This window comes from Mustela lutreola, chromosome 1 (assembly GCF_030435805.1).
Source record: "Mustela lutreola isolate mMusLut2 chromosome 1, mMusLut2.pri, whole genome shotgun sequence".
Lineage (NCBI taxonomy): Eukaryota > Metazoa > Chordata > Mammalia > Carnivora > Mustelidae > Mustela > Mustela lutreola.
Genome location: NC_081290.1, coordinates 99,479,657 through 99,496,984, shown reverse-complemented (window position 1 = coordinate 99,496,984; position 17,328 = coordinate 99,479,657). Strand labels below are relative to the sequence as shown.

Genomic DNA, 17,328 nt, shown 5'->3' with positions numbered 1-17,328 from the left:
GAGTCTTCTAAGACTAAGCTGAAATTAGAATGGTTTCTCGTGTGGAGATTAAGTGTTCACTTTGCAAAAATGCTCTGGAATTTTACAGTAATTCCCATATAACTATAAGCCATGGAGGATGCAGGGAGAACACTGTTTGCTTTCTCTTTGTAGAGAGATATTGGCTGCCTTAAGAAACACCCATCGGAGTTTTATAAATAAAACATAGCAGAGAAACACCCATGGGGCACTTTTTCCCTCTAGTATGAAAGGAATTAGTGTAGTCCATAGAAAACAGGACTGTGTATGAAAGCCCAGAAAACCCTAGCATAAGGTTTTCAGGCCCCCAGGGGGCCTGAAAATACCCAAGATTGCAGAATCCAGTAGTGAGATGGCGGTGTTGGTGGTGGGGGAGGGGGAAGCGCTGGTGTCAGGAAGTGCTGAAGACAGGAAGGGGCTGTCACAGGTGTTTAACGCTTAGGCTGCAATATTGTTTTCCTGCGTGAAGGTGTGTGATCTTTTCCTTATAACTACATATCCTATCACGCATATATAAATAAGGTGAAATACCAAAGGTTATCCCCTTCAATTATTACATAGGCATGAACGACGAAAAGCAGAAGGAAATGTAAAAGATTACCGTATAAAATGAGATAGCGAATTAGGAAACAGTCCCTTTACATCAGTAAGATCAGATCTTTCCCTGACCCAGAACTTCTCATCTTGCCAGGAGTCCTTTATTAGGGAGTGACATGATGTTTTAGGACAGCGAGGACAAGCAATTCTGTCTGTGTGTGAGTATCCAGCTGTGTGTGTCTGGGTTGGGAGGGGTCACGTGGCACATCCCATTCCCCACCACCACCCCCCAATGCCGGATGGCCACTGCTTCTCAGCATGCCTCCCTATAGCCCCAAGAGAAGTGTTTGGCAGTAACTGAGTTCCTGCTTCACATCTACGAGGGCTGGAGATTAACAAGCTAGAGACTGACCAGGGGGGAGCTCTTCTAGTTATTTTAACTGTCCTGACCATTGATTTAGGGCATTCACAGGCTCCAATTAATTTCATTCATTTTGAAAAACAAAAAGCCGCCAAGAGTGCTCATGTTGTGGAAATATGGGTATTCTGATCCCATTCTTATGTTTTCATTCCTAAGAAGACTGCTGTAGTAAATTTCTTGGTTTTGAAATTACCTAAGTGCAGTCTTTTTATTGGTTAGACAAGTGATGTAAAATGCTTGCATGTTTTAATGCTTTATTAATTTCTGGAGTTCACATTGTATCAGATTGTGTTTTTGTGTTTTTTTTTTTTTTAAGATTTTATGTATTTATTTGACAGAAATCACAAGTAGGCAGAGAAACAGGCAGAGAGAGAGAGGGAAGCAGGCTCCCTGCTGAGCAGAGAGCCGGATGCGGATGCGGGGCTCGATCCCAGGACCCTGAGATCATGACCTGAGCCGAAGGCAGCGGCTTAACCCACTGAGCCACCCAGGCGCCCCTCAGATTGTGTTTTTATCAGAAGTTACAGGATGGTGTAGTCATTTGTAGTGGGTTTCTGAGAGCTCTTGCGAAACCAGAAACACTCCTATGTTTGCCCCCTCCCCCTTCCTCCCTCCCCTCCCCCCTTCCTCCCTCCCTTTCTCTATTCCTCTCTTTCCCACCCTCCCTTCCTTCTATCTCTCTTCTCTCTCCCTTCCTCCATCAATCCCTTCCTCCCTCCCTTTTTTTCTGTCTTTACAGTGACGTTAATAAAAATACTGTAACAGAGGGCCCCTCACATTTTGTCCCGAATTAGGAACACACCTTAAATAGGATATGAAAGAAATAAAAAGTTTATTCTGAGATGCTGTGAAAAGAGGCACATTCATAGTAATTTGGCGCTGGAAAACATCCCCAAAGGGCAGGTTCTTGGTTTTGAATATCGATCCTGCAGGAGCATTTCTGTTGTACACATTGTTTAGGTCTCCCCAAACCACAAAGAACGCCATAAGACATTTAACCTAAAGAGGACCTGCTAGAACATATGAGAACACAAGCAGTTGCAGGTCAAATTTTAGGATCCGGGAGTTGAAGTGCGGGGGACTGCGCTCGCTAATATCCCACAGGTGTGTAGGCAAAGTGCCTTCCTAGGAAGGAGGTGCTGTGCTTTGGAAATATTTTCCCCAACATACATTCTGCCCTGAAATCCTTTGTTCAATGACATGGCAAATTGCTTCCTAGTTCAGGACTGAGTATTAGAGTTTAATTCATTCATACCCTACTTCTTTCAAAAGATTTGAATGGCAACAATGAAACTGAAGTTAAGATATGTGAAATTTCCATTCCTTCTACTTCTGTGACATTTGATCTAACAGGAAAAATTTCCTCATCAGTAAAATGGGAATCTGACTTGGACTGTCTGCTCTGTGAGGACGGCTGTGGTGAGCTAATAGGTCTGGAAAGCACATAAATTCTTTTTTTTTTTTAATGAAAAAAAATTTTTTTTATTTTATTTACTTATTTGACAGAGGGAGAGATCACAAGCAGGCAGAGAGGCAGAGAGAGGGGAGGGGGGGAAGCAGGCTCCCTGCTGAGCAGAGAGCCCCATGCAGGGCTCGATCCCAGGACTCTGAGATCATAACCTGAGCCGAAGGCAGAGGCTTAACCCACTCAGCCACCCAGGAGCCCCAAGCACATAAATTCTTAAGTGTGATATCTGTGAAACACCACGGAAGGGCAGGCATCTTGTGGGATTTAGACCGGTGGTATTTGGGGACTACATCATTGTTGAGCTCTACTCAAGAATTGGGGTGACTCACTGCATTTCCCTGAGCATGTTGGTGTCAAGTACGGAATGACCTTTCTGAGATTTTGAGTGTCCAGGATGCCCCCTTTCAAACTGCCCAGAACAAGAGATCAAAGAAACCGCACACACTGTTTGGTTTTAAATCAAAAGTTATTATTTTATTTTTAATTTTAATATACCAAGAAAAAATATTTCTTTGAATGTTGTGAAATAAGCACTTGAAAATAACAATTCCAACATTGCTGTGATTTGCTCTGTGAGGCTTATATGGGTGAACGTCTATCTGAATATGGGCTCTGGGGCCCCAAAGAGGCTGAAGCACCCAGTGGTTTTCAAGTTAGCAGCAAGCAACCTCCTACCTGAACATGCCCAGTCAGTCAGACCTGTCTGAAACCGACATGCCTGAGGAGCACTACTAGGCTACTTCTGGAGAGTTCTTGATTTTGGCCCACTGAGAGAAGTTTCAAGTGCCACCAAGTGTTGGGAAAGTAACTGTTTAAATACCGACAGGAGTCAGGACCCTGCAATGCTGGCCTAAATGGGTTGCAGTTTCTTCAAGTCCAGTTGCTTCCGGAAAAGTTTAGTGCAACGTCATTTTGGGTTTGGATGTCCACTGAAGTGTATTTGACTGTAAGACTTTTGCCTGCCCAACGTAAAGTCAACATGCCTTTATTAGGACCTTCCCAAACCCACACATGGGGGAGGTGCTCCCATGGTCTCTCGTTCAGTGTGAGGACAACTTTTGTTCCACTTCTTTCTAAGTGTAATTCAGGAGGAAGCGAAGCCTGATTATCTTTCCTCCTCCTCCTGTGAGCCCTGAATTTTCAAAGTATCTGAGGATGAGGGAAGTAATGGGATGATTCAACAGGTTCGCAAAGATTCTTTGATACTCTGCGCAGGTGTTCTTAGCCAGTTTCTTTAGCTATGTAGCTATGGGTTCTGTCACGTGGCTGGAGGAGGTTTATAATGGGAGTCTGTCACAACTGGCACTCAAAAAATATATAAATAAATAAAAATTTTAAAAAAGCTCTAACTGCACTGACACTTGTTTTACTTAAGTATTTGTACGAGCAGACAGAGGCTGCTGGTTCATTGGAAAACTGGGACCTAACACTTTGTACTGATTGTTGGCACAAAAGTGTAAGATTGCTTTATTAGCTCTCACTTCGGTGTGTATACGACAGGCCTGTGGGGCATCCTTAGCAAAATCTCTTGATGGTAATGGGTCTGAGGCACAAGGAATCAGACCTTGTATAGGAGACAGAGCACAACCTAAGAAAGCTAAGACAGGGACTCATAACACAAAGACAGATTCTGTTGTCCTGAACTGAGGGCAAAATAATACTGGAAACAGAGACTGGAAGGCCAGAAAGTTCTGGGCTTTCATTATGAAAATTTCCATGCAGTTATACTCTTGGGGATGGAAACTTTTTCGGGGAAATAAGTGTCTAAGAGAGACACGCTTGGGGCATCCACATACAACCGAGTGCTGAGCTCTCGGAGGCAAAAATCTACTGGATCTTCTCTACTCTATTAACAGCTCTATTGAATCAGCACAGGGCCCATCCAACAACTCTGAGGGGAAAAAAAAGGCCTCAGAATGTGCTGGAGCTGACAGTTGGACGAAACGTAGTCTCTGAGGGGAGGCTGTTTTATCAGGATAAAGAAAAGATTGTAACCTGAGCATGCTGTGTCTCCCAGGTAATTCAGCAGTTTAGGAATGAGGCCAGACTTCTGGAGCATTCTATTCAGTGTAGTTGACTCCAGGTGCATTGTTTCTTTGATGTGACAGGTTTTATCTTAAAAACACAATAACTGCTTTAAAAAAAAAATTTGTAGCTCTCTTTCCTGGAAGTGTTCTTGCATTCAGTTCTGCAAAGCCCCTCCTCACAGGAAGTTTCTGACTCAGGACTGAGCTACATTAGTAGAGAGGTAGGGAAGCGAGAGGGATCTAATTAGTGTTTTCTTTCCCCTTAAGCAACATATATGTATGTATTATCCCTCCCACCTACCCCCCCCCCATATATATAGTAGAGTGTGAATAGAATGGCGAGAGTAAATTATCTGGAATAATACCCTCAATACATGATTTTAATTGGGTATTTTGGCCTGGCATGGATGTAAATAACAGAGTGCTTACTCTTCTCTCATTTTACCCAGTAAAACTTCCTGTTCGATGAATAGAGCATTTTTCATTAGAATGTTTTTTCATTGCAAACTCAGAGACTTGGGTTGATACTCACACTGAGTGCATCAAATTGCATGCACTCAGATATGAAATGAAGGATGTTTGTTTTTTTTCAATCCAGAAGCGTTTTCGCCATAATGGGACTGGAGTGCAGTAGAAAATCTCCAGTAGAAAGATAATCTATTGCAGCATAGTGGGGCAGTTTTAAAAACTTGCCTGCCCAAGTTTTTCTGGAATGTTAACTGACAGTAGGATTATCTATGTGGCAGTCAGTTCTCTGGTAGGATTCAGATTTGCCATGGGCTAGTGGTCCAGCCTCTTATCTCGATATAATTAAGCGGTTAAGCTGAGATGTTAAAAACACTGTATTGAACCAGAATTTTTTAAAAAAATGTTTTTCTTTCTATGAGGAACGTTGGAAAAGCCTTTAGATTTATTTAGCCAATTTACAAACTACTTATTAGACATTCAACCTGTAAACAAAAATTCTAAGTTAACTCACAAGTGAACACAAGTATGAATTTGTAGCAAGATCAAAGTGCTTTGGAAGCATCATTTAGAGTCTATTTAAGGTCTATGCTCATTTCCTTATTCTAACCTGCATTGAAGGATCAATGATTAATCAATGGATTCAACCATTAAATTAAATCAGCCAGATAAGTTCGAATTGGTCCTTCGGTTAAACATAAGTCAGTTGTTATTTGGCCTTTTCCTCATACGAATTATTCTGCTCATTTTCTTTCATAAGAAAAAAAGCTTATTGCACAGTATCATATCTTTTCAGAGCTCAAAAGAACATTATTTGCAGCCTAAGAACCTCCTAGGTGTGATAGCAGGACCTCTCCTTTTAGCTCGTGTCAGTTTTCACCCTAGGAATCCCAACCCATCCACCAGTTGCTTCTCACCTACGAACCAATGTCAAGACATCATAGCGCGTCCCCGATAATTTCACATAGCTGTCACAGCTTCCCTCCCCTGCCTGGCCCCGCCCCTACCCCAGGGTCTAGCGGTCCTGACTTGGTTTGCATGGATTCTTTGTTCATTGTTCAAACCATTCACACAGAATGGGATAAAACTTTATTCTTTCAAATTCCACACATAAACAAGATGCTGAGAAAGACCGTGTCATCTCTGACAGAGACGCAGAGCAGCTCTGTTTCATGAATGACAGCACGGTTAAAGCTCAAATAATATAAAAATAATCTGAAAAAAAAATCCCTTTTACTGTACACTCTCAAATAAAGCAAGAAAGATAAACAACGATTTTCTTTTTCTGCTAGCCAGAAAATGTGTTCCTGTTCATTTGGGCTTTGAAGTTGAGTGTACCCCACATCTGTGTGCACGTATGTGTGGTAATGCGTGTCGTCTATGCAGTGTAGCCGCTAATTGTGTCATCTAGTTTGTCTAGTCATGAAGCTACTTAACCAATTAGAATACTAGCGTATCACATTGAACAATTTTACATAATTGCTTCTTTGAAATACTAGGAATGTTTACACATTTATTTGGCTTGTAAAGGACTGAAGTATGACAGATAATATTATATTATCTAGCTTTCATTTCTTTCTCTCTCTCTCTTTTAAAGAATATGGCTCTTAATAAACTGGTTTTCTGAGTTCCAGAGCAGAAGTCCCTTTTAAAAAAATTTCTGAAGCTGACTTGAAGCAGGAAGGTCTTCTGATTTGGCCAAAAATATGACGAGTATTTTATATCATTGAAAATTCGAAGGGTTAAGACTGGGGGAGGGGGGCTTTGTTGTCAGCTGTTAACCAAACTTGCCATGAAGGGTTTGTTGAAGTATCTCCACTTGACCAGCAGAGGGCACTTTACACACCTCTGCGACGCTCAGGGAGCAGACGCAGATGATGCGGAAACACAGTGTTCACCCAATATCAGGAAGAGCCCTGCAGATTTCTTTTTGAAAGTCACAAAAATATAGAAAATATGGACTGTACAACAGGGCTTCACTTGGAAAGCCATGAGTGTGTGTGTGAAGTCAAATAGAGTGGGGAATACAGACTGTATCTGTTGGGTTGATCCTCGGCTCCCATCTCTTTCCCAACTGTTCTTTTCCCAGCTCAAGAATGGTTTGGGGCTGACCCTTCTTAGAGGTGATCCAGAATCCACTTTCAAATCATTTGGTCGGGTTTTAACTTTGCTATTCGGTATTTACTCTTCTGCTCAAAAGTCTGGGGCCGCTGAACCAAAGATAATCCTTCAGAGCTCATTTCAGAGTGGAAATTTCAGTGACACCATCAGAAACGCTCAGAGGTAGAGCTGCCCCTTTAGGAACTGGTCTGCACCGTTCCCATTCTCCTAGGAAGAACCTCGGAAAAACACTGTGCCCCGTTTGGTTCTGGCAAACTCACTAGCCCGAGACTGTGCTAGGAAGGGAAAAACACCAGTCCTTCTCTTAGTGGAAATAAAATTGTTTACATCCGTCTTCACGAGAGGTGATTAAGACATCTTTTCTCATGGGGGGGCTACAGCTACGGCCTTTCTTAAAAAGGCTTTAATTTTTGCACAAGTGTTATTGATCTAGATATCCACCCTGTGTCTCTTCCATTTTGTATCTATTCTATTGGCTCCAGTTTAGTGTCCAAAGAGATTGTGTGTGTATGTGCTCGCACAGTTTAAGTAAACTTCTTTCATTCTTAGAGAAATATAACACTTAGTAAATACTTTTTTTTTTTCATATAGTGTTAATAGCCTTTCTTGACCTTCTATTTCTCTCTCTCTGTGCCGCTGGCTCACTTTTGTTCTCATTTGTCCTAGAGCTGACAGTTAAGGAGGGAATGGGGTTTTCCAGCAGCAGTCCTTTGAGACGGAGGTTCACTCAGCGAGTCCTCACCCAAAAAGGATCATAAACTTACTGGGTTGAGTCAACCTTATTATCCCTAAGCTGCCTTGGGTTTTATGTTTGCTCATGTGTTTTGTTTTGTTTTAGCTGCACCATATGTGATTCCTTGTGCCATTTTTCTTTTGTCTATTGTTTTTCTTGATGACCCTGAGCTATGGTTTCCTCCTCAGTTCCAACACTATTCAGCTTTCGTTGTTTTCCTCATCTTGCCGATGTAGGCCTCAAAGAAGAAGTGGCAGAAGAGCACTAGGTAGCTGAGGTACATGAGTGAGGACCAGAAGATGTTCTGAAAGTGAGAGTAACACTGGTCATGCTGCATCCAGTAGAAGACCAGGTAGTTAACGACACAGCCCATCAGCATCTGAGTGATCTGGGACAAGGTGATGAACATGGCAAACTTCCGGGAAACTCGGAAACCCGCCGCTCGCAAGGCATAGTAAGAGTACATCACGGCGTGCACGCTATAGTTCATGGTCATGAACCAACCGCCCCCGGCTACCATGTCCTTGTAGGAGTACCACGAGTACAGCAGCACAGTGATGTGGTGGTACCAGTGCAGGAAGATCAGCTTTTGCTTCCTCAGAATAATGAATATTGTATCTCCTGAAAGATAGAGAAGGACAAAAAAAAAAAAAAAACCTACGTGAGCCCCTTGACCATGATGTAACGATAATTCATCTTTTTCCCAAGAAAGGACATAGCTTGAACTCGTACTTGAGTGTGAGATGGACTGGGTTAGAATCCTGGATAGGTATTTACTAGCTCTGTGAGCTTGGGTAAGCTACTTGTCCTCACTATTTTCCAGTTTCTGTAAAATGGAGATAGTAATGGGGATAACAGTCGTAGCTTGGAATCGCCTAAGGGCTAATTATGATAACCAATGTGCTCTCCCGGCACATGGAGAACACGCAATAAATGTTACTTTTAGAAGGCTGTTTTACACAAAATCTTTTCAATTTCTGACCTAGAAGGGACATGAGCAATCAAGTGCCCCAATTTCTAACTCGACTGTACATTTTAGAGAATATTATCTGGAAGAGTCAAGTGACTTCTCTCAGATCATTTGTCAATGCAGAGAGACAGATTAGAATTCGAGGGCCCAGCAAACGTTCATAGGCTTCACTAGAGCAGGAAGACCATTTGTCTTTGGTATATGGCAAAAGCCACTCCTAAAAAACCCATCTTTGTGAGCTCCCTCTAAAAGGTGAAGTCTCAACAGACATTTGGCAATCAGAGGAGTAAAACTGAAACAAAAGGCAAAAATAGAAAAAGAGAGAAAAACTCACCCTCTACCATATTTGCTGAACATGGTAACCTGAATATTTTACACCAATGAATTGAGTAATAAGAATGGAGAACAACACACATTTTTACGGAGTTAACTTTGAGAAAGCTTTTCAAAATCTATTATTAACAATATCCTTTTGAAGAAAAAGACCTCTGTCCCTAAAGTAGGAAAATTTATATTATAGAAGCTAGAATAGTACTCAGGTAGGTAGATGTTATTTATATGTAATGATTCTCTCAAAAGCCTTAGCGATTCCAAAAAATATACCATAGGACACTTAGAACAGAATGGATAAAGAGAAACACAGTAAAAAATGCACACTATTTCATTAACAAGCATGAAAAAAGGGGAAGGGATACGGGGATGTGGGACAAAAACAGGATTCATGATCCATTCTCTTTCCTATCTCTGTGTTCTTCTTAAGGATGGGAAAACCCAACTTCCTTCATGACCTTTACTGAACTCCAACTTGACTCCTTTCTGTACAACAAGGAGAACTAGAAGGTCCTTCTTGTTCTGAAATCTAATTAAGTATGAAGGGAATTAGTGCTTATCCTTGTCTTATCCCTCAGACTTCACCGATGTCCTAAACCATTTGACACTAGGAAAGGTCAAGGAATGCGAGGCCTTGGGAAGATTTTTAAGGTTCTCATGGCCATGACTGGAATAAACCAGGTGGTACCCCAATCCATTCAGCAGGAGCTATTCATTTGTTTCCCTACTGAAGTGTTAAACAGTAGTACTTCATATTTGTTTCGGACAGAAAAGGAGAACTGTATTTCCAGACATAATATAAAATTTTCTTTGAAGTCCTTTTCTGTCTTGTGAGATGCCTGACAAATTATGCCTATAAATGTTAGACTGATAATGATTGATGGTGATGGTAACTCTGATTTTGTGTACTTCAGAGACAAAATTGATATCAGGAGACCTAGGGTCTACTTCTTAGTGTTAAACTGTGCTATTTTTGTGTGCCTGTCAAAGATCCACTATTTCTGTGTAATTACTACTCTGTGCCTCCCTTCACTCAGTAAACTATAACGTAGATGCAGTAATTCCAGCCTACTTTTGTTTGTGGTGGAAAGAATGTAGAAGTCCAAGGAATTACATGGTAAAAACAAATCCATTCATAATTGAAAATATGTTTTTTATGAGCCTCTAAGAATGACAGAAATGTACAAGCCATGCAATATCCAAACACACTGTATTAGGTTATTTGCTGTAGAGCAATAAGTAGCTCAACTGTTTTATTTCTTTAGATTTAATTTTGACTCTATCATTACTTAAGTGTAAAACTTTATTGTCTGAAGAATAATTTTAGTATGAGAAGAGTAATAGGGGACAAAAGACAGACCATATTAGAATGGGCTAACCTGGAACGAAAAGTGGAACCTACAGTTCTGGTACTGAAACTAGCTTTGTGTTTTTCCTGTCTGAGTAGGGGTCTCAGATCTCATGAGTAGGGGGCATGATTAAGACACATTACGTGTTTCCATTTAATAGAGGGGAGCCGGAGATGAAGCACATGTTATGAGATCTATATTATTTTTTTAAAGATTTATTTATTATTTTGAGAGAAAAAGAGAGAGGGAGAATGCAGAAGGAGGGGCAGAAGGATGAGACAGAAACCCAAGCAGACTCATGCTAAGCATGGATCCCAAATGGGGCTTGATCTCAGGATCCTGCGGTCATGACCTCAGCTGAAACCTTGAGTTGGATGCTTAACCGACTGAGCCACCCAGGTGCCCCGATGTCAAGAGATCTTTAAAACAAAATTAATTTGAATTCCTTTAAGAATTTTTTCTGGAACATACACGATGGCAGGTGGAGTAATGAAGATGACTCTTTTCCAATACTAGCCCTGGAGCCTCTCAGGACTTACCACTCCAAGGCTGCATCAAGGTTACTATCCCCAAGTAGGCTGTTGACCTAGGGAATGGTAGTTTCCCATGGGGAAATGGAAGAGGAAACTGATGGGGTTCCAGAAGGGCTTCCTGAGAGCTCCTATGTTTTTTGTATTTTTTTTTCTTTTGTTTTGTTTTGTTTTTGTTTTTGTTTTTTGATACGGCAGCTAAGATGCATCAGTCACAACACGCTGGCGGTTATAAATTATTTTTCTTCTATGGAAACTGCATAATATCGCGCTTGATTTGCCATGAGCCAGTTGTACCAAGATAGGGTATTTACAGCCCTGCCAAAAGCTACCGAGTCACCTGAAAATGTAAACCAAAGATAAAGACTGTGTATTTGACGTTGGCCAACCCATCTTTCTTGATCAAAGGTCTGGTGCCTTATGGAAAGAATGCTGGCCAACAGTACGCAGTGGGACTTTTGACTCTTGACCGATTCAGCTAAGTCACCCATTTGAGTGGCCACTGGCTCATGTTTTCTCTACCACAGTCTCTCTAACTTTTGATTCAGCTGTATTCAGCCAAGAGCCAGGCAGGACATGGTATTCTCATTCCCAAGCGTCCCTTCCAAACGATCTGCCTCCAGCCTGTGTGCCTGTTAAGTACAGATGTCTGTGTCACTGGGCAGCAATCAGTCGGCAGTTGGAAACCACCAGGGTGCTCGCAGTCACCAAGAGGCCACTCTGTGTGGTTTGTCCCAGATGGCCGTGCCCCTCTTCACAGTTAGCCAGAGCTCTGCTGAGTCAGAGTTTCAGAAACAATGACAAGCTCAACTGAGCAAGGACCGAGACTCGGAGCAGATGTTTCCAAGTTTTAACAAAAGCAAATCTCAGCAGGTTTTAATATAACTAAAACAGTAGGCGCACAAGATTTTTGGCACGCAGAGCGGGCTGGTGGTTCTCTTCTCCTCATTTGTTCTAATGGGTCGTAACTCTATAATTCACTGAAATGAGCTCATTGTTTTCTGCAAAAACAGAAAGCCCTTCTTGCTATTAAGAGTTCAGCAAAGGATAGGGGTTAATGGGTAGTGTTAGTTGGGGAAGATGAAACAGTGCTAGAAAAGCATGGTGGTGAGGACCGTGATGATGCAGGTCTTCTTAGTGCCACAGCCTTGTACACTTAGAAATGGTAAATCTGATGTCATGTGTATTTTGCCTGCTCCCCCCCACCCCCCCAAAAAGTATAGTGAAAACTGCGGGCATGTGGGTTTTGGTGGGAAAATAGAGTTTCGGTATTGAACACAGAACAATTTCTTCTCACGGGAACCTTCCCTTTCTGCCGCACATAAGGGAGTCCAGGACCTTAGTGTACTGAGAAGCTGAGCTTTGGACCTAAAAATAAGAAAAGTTCTCAATAATCCAAGTCGATAGATCTTTCTTAATTAAACGGTAGCAGCAATGTTTTCTAAGAGCAAAAAAATACATGTGTTAATTAGGGATAGAGACTGGCTATCTGGTTTTTGGACCTATTATGATTCACAGTTTAGTTGGGGAAGTTGTTCTGTTGAGCTCCAGAACATTTGAGGGAAAATAAGGCATATCTTAAAACTGAAAAAAGGGGACTCTGACCATGAAATTACCTGTATAGCGAACCTGAAATGACATGAAGAAGCCTCATTAAAGAACCAGATCAAGTTTAATCAACCCTTTAGCCCAATGTCTGCACTTCAATCCTCTTTTAACTGTGAAGAAATGGAGTGTTTGATATCCAACCTATAAACCACTATGGTGAATAAGGCTTCTTAGGGAAAGGGATTATTGAATCTGCGGCACAACGGACTACGGTGTAGTTCCTTCTGGGCTCAAGAGGGAATAGAATTGTGTTTAATTTTACGTCAACGTGGGGGAGGTAGGGAGCAGCATGGCTGGGTTGACATTAAATTAAGACAGATGATTAATCAGCATCATCCACACTAGCCTGCTAACAAGACAGAGGACACAGCACAAATACCTCTAAGTGCTTCACTAATAGCTCTTGTGTGGAAATTCTAACTCTGTCCGCCTTCCTAAAACTTTGATTTCAGTCTGGAACAGAAGGTGGGTGGACAAGACAATATAGGTCTACTCATGTCTCTGAAGAAAAATGACCACTTATTGTGAATAGGTTGAGGTGGCTCTTCAAGAAATTATTCTAAAGGTGGAAGGGACTATTTTTAGTTTCAAGTCCCTCAAATACACATGGCTAAAACTCAGAAAGCAGACAAGCAGCCTTTGCAAGGGAAAAGATTTCTAGACGCAAAGACTGAGGTTGCTACTTTGTGATTTAAGACTTAAGGGCCAGAAGCATAGAAGCACCATTGTTGTTGTTTTTTGAAAATGTTGAGGGTCGTGAAATTGTGTGAAGTGTTTAGTGCTGACATGTAGAGGGAGCCAGGGGGTTCATGCATTTACTGTTTTCATACAGCTGTAGTCAGCTCCATCAAAAAAGATGGGGAGATTCATAAGTATGCTCATTATAGTGCACAAACTAAAAGTCAGAGAGATCAATAGTTCTCAAAGTGAAAAATTCTCAAACATTAATAATGTATGCATTTAAAAGAAAATGTCACCGAACCCCAAGAGGATACATGAGGATACAGGCTCACATTCTCAGACCAACACTAGCTTGAGAAAAAGTAATCTGGCTCAGATGCTCTATGAATCTAAAGAATCACTGTGAAAGAAATAGATCTGTCAAGACAGTCTTTTATTTTATCTCTAAGTGAAAACACAAAATTAAAATGTTACCATAGGATCTTGAAATTCCTCAAAACACATCTGTCTTAGGCACTGTGTGTAGCTCCAAGTTGGAAAAACATTTTTGTAGCCTACGATTTGGCAGCTTGTGGTCTCAATTCAAATATGAAAAATCACTTCCTGGGGCCTGGTTCGTAAAATTCATATTCTAAATTTCTTTTTGGAGGAGTTAGACATTCCATTCAAGCCCCTATTAAATACCCCTTGTTGGCGCTTAATATAAATATGTTAAGTGAATGAATGAATACATCCATACCAATGCATTTCAACCTAAGTCTGCCTTCATGGGCTCTTGCCCGTGTGCGTGCACGAACAACAGTAATCTAGTTATTTTGAACTGTAGAGCATTCATCTCCATACCCCTGCTCCTCTTAGCAAAGGTTTTTAGTTCCCCTCTGCTGCTCTTCCCTTGCCTTTGACTTGGAAAAACACCCACAGTTCAAATCAATTGCCCACTCTTTGTAGGCAGCAGGGGAATAGCTGCTGGTAGAAAGTGAATAGAGGGCACTGGGTGGCTCAGTTGGTTAAGCTGGTTAAGCAACTGCCTTCAGCTCAGGTCATGATCCCCGAGTCCTGGGATCGAGTCCTGCATTGGGCTCCCAGCTCCATGGGGAATCTGCTTCTCCCTCTGACCTTCTCCCCTGTCATGCTCTCTTTCTCTCTCAAATAAATAAATAAAATCTTAAAAAAGAAAAGTGGATAGATAGGCTGCTAACATACACATCCAAGAGACCTCCTATCCTTTGCGAGCAGACACAGGATATATCTGAAAGACACCTTAAAGAAAGACTGTGGATAGCTTGATTATATGTGGTTTATAAGCAAAGTACAACCTCTAACTCCCTTTTAGGAGAAACAGGAGAGGGGACCCAACTATAAATAAATATTTTGAACTAAATAATACAATTCTTAATTCCCAATAAAAAACAAAAAACAAACAAACAAACAAACAAACCCAGAGAATGGATAGGTGTTTCTTAAGGATATATATGAGATTGTGAGATGATGACCAGTACTGCTCATGGATGAGTCCAGAGTTTGTGATCACCAGCAGATCCCTTTCTCTGGTAGTAAAGGTGTTTTCCTGGTGAACTATATCCATGTCACAACCTTGCCATGAATTTCCCACGTTCCTATGAATCTGTACCACACTTCTATTCAAGATCATTAAAGAGTTGAAGGAAAAACCTTCTATGTATATAGCCAGTATTTTGGATTCAGTTCTAGATGGGGAGCCACATTTCTTTTCTCCAAGGCCCATCTCTTAGATGATTCAAATCAAACAACACCAGAAACCAATGCTTTCCATTTGTTAATTAGAACAGGAGGACACCCAAACAGAAAGCCTAGTCTCCTCATCTGAATCCTAACTCCGGGATGAAAGTCTGCTTCCATCGGACCGGGAGAGAGCTGCACTGCAAATATTCTTCCATATTCTCAACTTAGCACAGTCGTTTATGCGCTGGACAGAAGGGACTGTGTGTGGATTTTATATGCCCCTGGGAGTGTATTTCCAGTAGTGTCTGGAAGTCTGCATGTTTCTGTAAGCTATTTCGCTCTTCACATACACTAAGTATAATTTTTTTTTTTTTAAGATTTTATTTATTTGACAGACAGAGATCACAAGTAGGCAGAGCAGCAGGCAGAGAGAGGGGGGCGGGAAGCAGGCTCCCTGCTGAGCAGAGAGCCCAATGTGGGCCTTGATCCCAGGACCCTGAGATCATGACCCGAGTCAAAGGCAGAGGCTTAACCCACTGAGCCACCCAGATGCTCCACACAACGTATAATTGTTGAAACAGAAGGAAGGAGGGGAGAGAAAGAGATAGTGGAAAAGTTAGTCAAGAACTCAAATTCATTGCAACCAATAAAACAGGACCTTTGAATGGTTTCTTTGTCCGTTTTCAAATAAATATATCTTGTGGGTGTGTAGCTACCCAGAAGGGTGGGGGTGGAAACGGAAGGAGAGAAGACACTCACCTAGTTCGGGTGCTTTGCTTAGCACAAATGCATAAGCCCAGAATTTGCTGACAGGTCCATTGTAAAAACTCTGGTCACAAACTGACTGCTTCAGGCCTTTGGTCATCAAAATGTACACCATATAAGCACCAGTTCGAAGAGCACCGAATATACTTTATAATAAAAAGAGAAAAGAAACAACATTCAGGCAAATCATTTCATTTCTGACATTTCCCATACTTAGAAGACTGTCTGCCATTGGGGAAAGAGGTATATAGATGCCTTGCAATCATTTGCAGATTGGACCCGGAAGCTTCTTAAAATGTTTTGTAAACAAGAGCAACACAACTTCTCAGTGCTTTATTCTGAAGATCATACATGATGCCATCATGTATGTCATCACTGTACCAAGAAGAGGTCACGGCCAAGCGGAATGGAGCCAGGGCAGGATCTCATGAAGAAGCTGGTGACTGTTATGTTTCAGTTTGAGAACTCTCCCTTGGGGATGAGATGGGGTTGGCTGAAAACTCTTGGAATGAGCTCAGGTCTGTCCTATGTCCAGTCATTTTCAAAGATCCCCCACACCCGCCCTGGCTCGATTGCCTGGGTTTCGGTTTGTTTCTCTCAGCCAACTCTTCCTTTATCTTTGGACTAGCCTTATCAATGTAGACCTCCTCCTTGGCATCTTTTTGGACCCCTGCAGCGGCCTCCAAACTACCATTGTCATGGCTTACCTCCCTTCCACTCTCTAATCCGTCTTTCTCATGGAAGCCAGCAGGCTTAGCTCTCCAGTCAGGCTCATTCCCTTAAGCTCCCCATAACCACAGGCTAACCCTGTTGGAACCCCATTCTTCAAAGCCCTGTCACATGTTGGCCTCCCCACAGGTGCACGTACTCAAAGATGATTGAAAAATAAACTAGCTTCGGGCACGTTTATCAAAGAACTGCCAAGGAAACAGGAGAGCTCTGGAATGTGTTGAGCTCAGTAATGCAACCTTAAGTGTGAAAGAACTTTGCAGCTGGAACAGGCAGTCTCCATTAAGGAGGGATCCCTCAGGCATGTGTACCAGAGCACGTGGACCACACGCATGACTGAAAGCAAAGCCATCTAACCATGTGGGGCCATACTCGGCCATCCTTCTTCTGGAAGCATCCCCTTCAAGGGGCCAAGTCAGTTAGGAGGTTAGCCAGTGAACAGCTGCTGAGAGGAGTAGAAGCCTCACCAAACTGGGAACAGGAGCTTTCATTTCTCCTCAGAGGCATTATTGTTTCTTTAAGAGTTCTTAAGAGTTGGTTCAAAATAAGCCATTCCACTAGGCTGTCAGCTTGTGTCTGCCAACTAGAGCTAAAAGTCACTTTGCCTAAAGGCAAGATAATAAAGTTGAATTCCTGGCAACTATTAATTTATTAAGTTGGGACTTTGTAAGTAGCTTCTCTAATGATATACAGACTGCATTAAATGGAATTACTCTTTCCAACATATAAAATGATCCTGCATAGGATTTTTGGTATCACTTTACAGTTGGAGATCCTATTTAATCCTTTAGTGGCTTCCCACTGCATACAGAATAAAACCCCCCAGCTCCTTAATGGGACATCCAAGGCTCTGAATGGCCCCCTTTGTCCCCCAA

The 17,328-nt window shown here is 41.9% G+C and overlaps 1 protein-coding gene across 1 annotated transcript in view; it reads right to left on the bottom strand.

Moving 5' to 3' along the window:
- Nucleotides 1-5,359: 5,359 nt before the first annotated feature.
- ELOVL6 (ELOVL fatty acid elongase 6) overlaps nucleotides 5,360-17,328 on the bottom strand; it is a 122,387-nt gene continuing 110,418 nt past the window's right edge. Inside the window, exons 4-5 of the mRNA XM_059170960.1 lie at nucleotides 15,719-15,870; nucleotides 5,360-8,411 (exon numbers count right to left, since the gene is read on the bottom strand). Coding sequence (XP_059026943.1) covers nucleotides 7,987-8,411; nucleotides 15,719-15,870 — 577 coding nt within the window. The 3' untranslated portion in view covers nucleotides 5,360-7,986. The remainder of the gene's footprint in view (nucleotides 8,412-15,718; nucleotides 15,871-17,328) is intronic.